The sequence below is a fragment of the Ananas comosus genome, unplaced genomic scaffold (genome assembly GCF_001540865.1).
Source record: "Ananas comosus cultivar F153 unplaced genomic scaffold, ASM154086v1, whole genome shotgun sequence".
In the NCBI taxonomy this organism is placed as follows: Eukaryota; Viridiplantae; Streptophyta; class Magnoliopsida; order Poales; family Bromeliaceae; genus Ananas; species Ananas comosus.
Window position 1 is genome coordinate 9,457 of NW_017891447.1, and position 8,449 is coordinate 17,905.

General features: G+C 41.5%; 1 protein-coding gene across 1 annotated transcript; it reads right to left on the reverse strand.

The window, feature by feature from the left end:
* Nucleotides 1-235: 235 nt before the first annotated feature.
* On the reverse strand, nt 236-1,622 carry LOC109704940 (mRNA-decapping enzyme-like protein). Its single transcript, XM_020225705.1, has 4 exons — nt 1,282-1,622; nt 1,135-1,175; nt 786-835; nt 236-414 (listed from the first exon to the last, which is right to left on the reverse strand). The coding sequence occupies exons 1-4, from the start codon at nt 1,438-1,440 to the stop codon at nt 266-268; spliced, it is 399 nt and encodes a 132-aa protein (XP_020081294.1). The 5' UTR covers nt 1,441-1,622; the 3' UTR covers nt 236-265.
* Nucleotides 1,623-8,449: the final 6,827 nt, after the last annotated feature.

Genomic DNA, 8,449 nt, shown 5'->3' on the forward strand with positions numbered 1-8,449 from the left:
GCATTGTCTACTAGCTAGTGAGAATGCAGTGCTAAGGGGACATCATCAGGCCACCAATTAACAAAGGTCATTACTTTGGTTAGCAAGTTACGACGAACCTATTAGTCAACAGAAGCAAAACAGAAAGCGGGGTAATTGGGACACTTTTATAGGCATCTTGGCCACACTTAGTATAATGATAACTTTTGGCATCTTCTTCAATAGTGTGGATCAGCTTACACGTAAGATATAGCGAGCAAATGAGGCAGCAAGCGAGAACAACAATTTACCTGCTAAAAAGATTTGCAACCGCTTCACAGTCTTGAGAGTTGTAAAACCATATTCCATTAACTTCTTGTGCTGCATTTCGGTACAATAAATATGGTACCTGGACTTCATACTCAAAATCTCCCAAGAGATCCTCAACCAAATTATCTGTGCAAACAAGGTAGTGAAAACTATATCAATATCTACCACCAAATGAAACAAAGAATAGTAGGAAAACAATAAGCCATTTAACTAGGCAATCACAATTATTATACTTTGTGCTGAATTATGATCAAGAAAATTTCCAACCCAATAAAGATAAAATTATCTATTATCATTTTAACTAGCAAACATCATCACTTTACAAGAGAAAATCAAAGAAAAAAAGTTGCTTTGATCCTGCCTCCTAGTGATCCACCCATAACTTTATACTCTTAGTCTCTTACAAACAAATTGAACTTTTTCCTACACTTACCATGAGAATGCAGAATATTTTAACCATTGAACGGGAGAAAAATTCGCATAGTAGAAATCCATACCTGTATTGCGTCTATTCATGACAATGAACTGAAATCTGGGCTGTGTATTCCTGCAAAGAATTCATTTTCCATTTTAAATATTCTACTTTTAACAGAATATCAATAAATCGAACACTCTTATCAACGCAGTATTCAGAATGATTCCAACATTTCAGTACAAAAATACTCCGTAAAACTGAGTACAATGAAGATCTACCCAAATTCTACAAAACTTAGAAGCCTAGATCTAAGAAATCGAATAAAAATAGGCAAAGAAAAATCCCTTCTTTCTGATACTAACCCAACTCAGACAGCATAACACAACAAAACCAATCACCAAAACGAGATCAACACCCAATACCCTACTCACCTCTTCACTACAAAGAGCGATCCCTCGACATCCTTGCGACTCTGCGAAAACAATTCGAAGACGGTAAAAACCCTAATCAGAAGAGCGAACAAAGCGAAGAATAGAATCGGATCGAGAAGAGGATGCATCGATGGATCGATCGATTACCCATTGGTTGAGATCGATGTTGAACTCGTAGAAGGTGACGTGGGCGGCGGTGATGAGGATTTCCTCGACGAAGGGATCGATCCGCTGGAGCACTGTGAGGTTGAGCGCCTTCGTGCTATGCTGGTCCAGGTTCGGCAGCAGCTTCCCGTTCTGCGACATTCCGATACCAAAACCCTAACCCTAACCCTAGATCGGGAAATGCGACGTAGGATCAACTCATCGACCGCGCGAGGAGGACGAGGAGGAAGAGGACGAAGAGAGAGAGAGAAAGAGACGGAGAGAGAGAGACGGAGAGATTTATGACGAAGAAATGGAACGGAACGGAACGGAGGGTTTCCCGATCTACTGAGCGAACTCGCGTAGGACCAATTTCACGGGCAAGTTTTTTCCAAAGGATTCGGTTCACCAGGTCATCCATAGACCAGACCTTGGGAAAAAACACTAGCATGCCTACATTAGGACGTGTTGGGTTCGCCCGAAAAGCGGGGAAAAAGGTTGCTGAGAAAAAATATATATATTATAAAAAAGTATTTTTCTAGTTTTTCACCATGGCCAATTTGCATAAAAAATTCACTAATTTTGAGCTTTTACAAAAGTGGGCCACCTTTTTCATTTTTGTAGATTCGGTCCGATTTTTCAGCAAACTGACCAAAATACCCTTACACCTTTTTCTCTCTCCTCTTTTTTTTTTCTCTCGTTCTTTTTCTCTTTCTCTTTCCAGAGAGCGGCATAGACAGAGGCGGAGGCGGAGGCGGAGGCGGCCTTCTTCGATTTTGTCCGACGGATCCATACCCTCGCCCGCACACAACCCGCTTTCCTCGCCTCTGACACCGCCGAGGCCGCGCTGCGACTTTTTTTTTCCCCCTCTCCGACCCTCCTCCACCGCTTCCGACGATGACGACTATCTCACCCTCTCTCGCCTTTCTCGCCCTTTCCCTCTCCCTCCTCCTTCACCTTTTCCGCCGCCTCCAACGACGACACTTCTCCGCTGACATTGGCGCTGCGGAGGATTTTTTTTTCCTCTCTAACTCTCCTCCATCGTCTTCGATGACGACGTCTCTCTCGCCCTTCCCCGCCCTTCTCGTCCTCTCCCTCTCCTTTCTCCTCTGCCGTCTCCGACGACGACGCATCTTTGCCGACGCCGACACCGTGGAGGTCACTATGACGCTGCAGTCTCGGAGCAGGAGGTCCTTAGCGGCGTCGTCGCTAGAGATGGGTGACCAAAAAATATTATAGAAGAAGCAAGAAAAAAAAAAGATAAAAAATTATAAAAAAAAGAAGGATGAAGATGAAATTGCATCGTTAATTGCAAAAAAAATTATAAGTTGCACTACTTAAGATGTAAACTGCAGTTTTAAGATAAAAATTATACTCTTTAAATAAAAATTACACTCTTTGAAAGATATTTACACTATTTCTTCTCTTATTGCACTTTTTCAGATATAAACTGCATCCATTAAGATAAAAATTCCACTCTTTAAATAGAAGTTGCACTCTTTGAGAGATATTTATACTGTTTCTCCTCTTCTTGCACTCTTTGAGATGTAAACTGCACCCATTTAAGAGATATTTATACTGTTTCTCCTCTTGTTGCGCTGCTTTTCCTCTTGTTGCACTATTTCTCCTCTTGTTGCACTATTTCTCCTCTTAAAGGGTGCAATTTAAGATAAAAAATAGTGTAAGAAGAGAAAAAATAGTGCAACAAGAGGAGAAATAGTGCAATAAGAGGAGAAACAGTATAAATATCTCTTGAAGGGGTGCAGTTTACATCTCAAAGAGTGTAAGAAGAGGAGAAACAGTGTAAATATCTCTCAAAGAGTGCAACTTTCGTTTAAAGAGTGTAACTTTCATCTTAATGGATGCAGTTTACATCTGAAGGAGTGCAATAAGAGGAGAAATAGTGTAAATATCTCCCAAAGAGTGTAATTTTCGTTTAAAAAGTGTAATTTTCATCTTAAAGCTGCAGTTTACATCTTAAGTAGTGCAACTTATAATTTTTTTGTAGTTAACGATGCAATTTCATCTTCATTCTTCTTTTTCTATAATTTTTTATCTTTATTTTTTTTTCTTACTTCTTTTATAATTTTTTTTAGTCACCCCTCTCTGTTAATGGCTACGGCGCTGGTGACGATGCCGCTAAGGACCCCTCGCTCCGAGGCTGGAGCGCCGCAGTGACCTCCACGGTGTCGACGTCGGCGCCGGTGCCGGTGAAGATGCGTCGTCATCGGAGGCGGCAGAGGAGGAGGGAGAAGAAGGGGACGAGAAGGGTAGGGAAGGGCGAGAGAGGCGTCGTCGTCGGAGACGGTGGAGGAGAGTTGGAGAGAAAAAAAAAAAAGAGTCGCGGCGTGGCCTCGGCGGGGTCGGAGGCGAGGAAGGTGGGGGGTGTGCGGGCGATGGTAAGGGTATGCCGAATAAAATCGAAGTAGGCCGCCTCCGCCTCCGCCTCTGTCTTCGCCGCTCTCTGGGAAGAGAAAGAAAAAAAGAACGAGAGAAAAAAAAGATGAGAGAGAAAAAGGTATAAGGGTATTTTGGTCAGTTTGCTAAAAAATAAGACAGAATCTGCAAAAACGAAAAAGGAGTCCCACTTTTGCAAAAGCCCAAAATTAGTGGATTTTTTTATGCAAATTGTCCTTTCACCATTTGAGTCTTAAAAAAAATAAAATTTTTATAAAAAATTAGTATTTTCTATTTCCCAAAAAAATTAACAAATGTAAAAACTAGTTTACTATGAAATATAAAAAAATTATTTTCAAAAATACTTATTGTCCTTCAAACCAAATATGTGAAAAATTAAAAAAAGAATTTTTTTCATAAAATTTTTTTCTTAAAAATATTTTTTTCATATTTTTTTTTCGAAAAATCAAACATTCCCTTGCTAAGAGGTAAATCTTACTTCTATATATCTATCTATCTATACCTATATATTATTCTCCCGAAATTTGCCACATGGCAACATTCCCTTCATTGTTGGGTGTGGGCTCCACTCCGAACTGGCACAAGTCCTTCAAATATTTTTCTCTTTCTTTGCTTGAACTGAACAGGATTTTTCTCTTTTTTTGCTTGAACCGAACCAATCATTATTGAGTACAGGCTCCCCCAAATCGGCTCAAGTCCTCTATATATTCTTGTCTTTCTTTGCTTGAATCAAACTAGGTTTTTCTCTTTTTTTGCTTGAACCGAATTTCATCACTTCTCTACATTCGGCCGAAATGTTTCTCTTTCACTTCCTTCGGCTGTTACCTTCCTTCATCGGTAAGATGAATCCCACCTATTTTCGTCACTTCTTACATCGATGTTTTCTCTTCCTTTATCGCCGTTTTCTATTTTCATTTTCTAATTATCTATCTGTCGCATCGTACGAATTACTATACTAGTTACACATTATTCACTGAAAGATCTATATTTTTTTTATTAGTATTACATTGTCGAATATTAAAATGTAAGAGAGTTTTGTGGATTCTTTATAAATAGCCGGCATTAGGATTTGATTAGATTTGTAGTTGATTTTTTAGTTTGATAAAAATTAAGTTTAAATCTATTGGAGATAAATTAGGATTTAAATATTAATTAGAGTATAAATCAAACTAGATTAGGATACATATTTAAATCTATTGGAGATAAATTAAATATAGATTTAAGGCTAAATTACATTTTGCCCGGTTGTCAATACCCGTTTTTTCACTTTCCCCCCCTATCATTAAAAAATCTATACTTTGTCCCCTTATAAAATGAAAAATATTCACAGGGGGGTACGGTGTGAACTATGATGACAAAATGACCAATTTGTCTCTCACCATTTTCGTCTCCTCCCCAATATTGCTCATCCGTCACATCTTCTCTTCCATTTTTTGTGCCTCGATCGGCTGCAATTTGTTTCTATTTTCTTTTCCACCTGCTTCCTTTCTACTCCTGCATCATCATCGCCTCTATTTTGGCGACAGTAGGGAGGAAATTGAGATGGGCGTGGATGGAGGGGTGGGCAAAGGCGAGGGCGAAGGCAAGGCAGCGGAGAAAGGTGAGAGGGGTGTTTGTGGGCGTGAACGAAGATGTGGGCGAGGGCGAAGTAGCGGATAAAGGCGAGGTGACGAGGCGGAAGAGGGCGAGGCAGCAATGTTGAGAAAAGGAGGCTGAGGGTATTTTTAGTATAAAAAAAATATAATAATATTTTATAAATGGAACCCTAATGGAGCACTAACGGTAGGGGGTGAAGTGAACATTTTTTATTTTACAAGGGGGCAAAGTGTAGGTTTTAAATAATAGGGAGGAAAAGTAAAAAATGGGGTATTGATAGGGGGTTTTCTGTAATTTAGCCTAGATTTAAATATTATTTGGAGTAGGAATCCTAATTATACTAGGATTGAGGTACGTTCTATTATAAAGATTTTATAAATACCATGTGGGTTACTTTTGGAAGATAGTATAGCGCAGAAAGCGAGCTTAGGTGGTGTATGGGTGAGAGAGAGCCTTTTATGGTGGTGATCATGCGGTGGAGAAGTCTAGGCTTGGTTGTGTGCACCTAGTGCACGGGTGCATGTGAGAGAGAAAGAGAGTTGTCTTTTAGATTTACAAAAGACGAGAGAAGGGTAGGAGAGATTCAGAAAGAGAGTTCGAGTTGTAGCTACTCTATGAAGAAGAGGAGTCGGGTATAATCTTCTCTTATGTAATGAACCTTATTTTACCCACATATTTTTTGTTTGGTTTTATCTCTTTTATGATTATATCATCTTTTGCTTAGGAGACGGGTTTATGGTAAAAACCCGATTCGACGCTTCCGTTGCAGAATCCCAACATCCGATACCGAATCAACAACGGCCGGTATCAGAGCGGGTTACAGATTCTCAAGATCTGGTTTCAAGGCGAGTATTAGATTTCCAACAATTGGTAGCAAAGCTTAAGTGTAAGGGAAGTGAATTCTCAAAATCCGAGGATTAGACTTCGTTTAAAATCGACTAATTGTCGAGTTGGTGTGCTTCGGAAAGTCCGAGAACATCAAAAACACCAAAAGTGCATTGAGGACGGACCCACGAGAGCTTGGAGTGGGAGCAGATTTCATGCTCTCGGGGACCGGTTCCTCTGGGAGAGGACCGGTTCCCGTAGCCTTGTTTTCGGAGAAAGCTCTCAGGGACCGGTCCCTCAGGGTGGGGACCGGTTCCCGTACGCGTAATTTTGGACAGCTCTCGGGGGACTGGTCCTCCCCTTGAGGGGACCGGTTCCCGTACGCGTAATTTTGGACAGCTCTCGGGGGACTGGTCCTCCCCTCGAGGGGACCGGTCCCCGTACCCGAAGTCAGCCCAGTGTGGGCTGTTTCAGAAAATGAAAAGTTGAGGGGGTTATTTGCGAAACTGCCTTTATGAGGGCTTGGAGACTACTCTCTCCCTCACGTTCTCTCATTTCTCTCCCACTCCCACACTTACATTGCTCTCTCTCTCTCTAGAAGCAAGAGAAGGAGAAGAAAAAAGAGGAGGAGAGGAAGGAGAAGAAGTAGAAGAAGAAGAAGAAGACAAAGAAGAAGATCATCTTCCTCATCTTCTTCCTCTTGTTGGAGCAAGCTTTTGAAGGTAAGCCTCAACTCTACAATGGTGAATCCCTTGAACTTGGGTTTTATGGTGTAGAAATGGTTCGAATGGAACCTAAGGGAGTTGAGTAGATGATTCTAGCTCAAATTTAGGGCTTTAATCATGGATTTCTCCATTGTTGAGACCTAAGGCTTCGATTTGGGGTTTTAGCAAATCTAGGGTTTTGATCTATTTTGATGGGTCGTAAACCAAATTGCTAGGTCTATGAACGCATTGGCGAAGACGACTCGTCGATCCGACGAGCGAGTGCGGAGCTATCGCCAAAACAAGTACTTGAGGGTTCGTTTTGCCCCGAGGAGTTGAAGCGACGTACGAGGACCGCGACGTCGAGTTTTCTAGCTTTACGACGCTACCAAAAGGTGGTGGAGTGCCATCCCGAAGCAGTTGAACTACTCTCTATGTCTAAGTTCTATCATCGATCAAATTACATATTGTAATATAGCATTATAGGGTGTTAAATGTAATTGTTACATATTATTGCATGCTAGTGTTAATTCGGTTTCGCGGATATAGTGAATGAGAACCTAGTATGCATGAGTTGAACATGAGATAGTAACCCTATATGTGATGAACATGTTTATGTGAATAAGGACCTAGTATATTGCAAACTAGTGTATTGAGAACGAGTGGCATCTAGTTGACAATGAACACAGAACGAGTGGCATCTAGTCGATATGAAACATGAACACCTTAGTGTAGTCGAACACTATGAGATTGAGAACTAGAATACTTTGATTCTATGTTGAGACCAACCTTAATTGGTAGGGTGTTCCCAGTTCATGAGATTGGATCGAGCTCACATAGCCTGTCTGCGCCTGTCGTGGTAGCTCCACACAGGTAGTGCACTCCGGAGGTCGTCACTCGAGGGAGGCCATTGTAGATGCCCTTGGACCATTGTAGCTGTCCGCAGGCGGTCTCGGGGGTAACCGAGCAGTTAGCCTCCTCCCCTATGAGACTTACACATGTGAGACTGTGAGCGAGCCTTGAGTTCGCCGAGAGATTGGGTAATCGGATGAGTCCTATTATTGTTGTGCATAGTAGTTGGTTACTTAGCCTTGCCTTATGACACATGCATGCATCATTTCAGATTGAGGCATAATTAGATGTTCATTCTATATACCTGCCTGTTTATTATAGATGCTTTCAATTCAGTAGAATATCTATCTATCTGCATATCTATCTGTGCCTGCTTAGACCTAGTGGGGAGATCGGCGGAGTCGGCGGCCGAACCTACTGGGAACTACTAGAGGGGAGTGAATAGGTGTAAAATGGCAAAAACAAATAAACCCGATGTAAATTAAAAGAGAATGCGGAAAATAAAAACAACACACCGAGTTTTAACGTGGGAAAACTCTAATTCGGAGAGAAAAACCCACGGGACCGATCACACGATGAAATCTACTAAGAAAACTTGAGTACAAGTGATTTTAAAAAAAATACACGACTCAATTTACCGAATCCTCGTCGTAGATTGACTTCGCCAGTCCTCGATCGTCTTCGCCAGTCCTCGATCGCTTAGAATCCTCCAACCGATCACGCCGCAAGTCCTTGCTGCATCAACGCCTCGACTCCTCGATGCGTCCACCGAATCC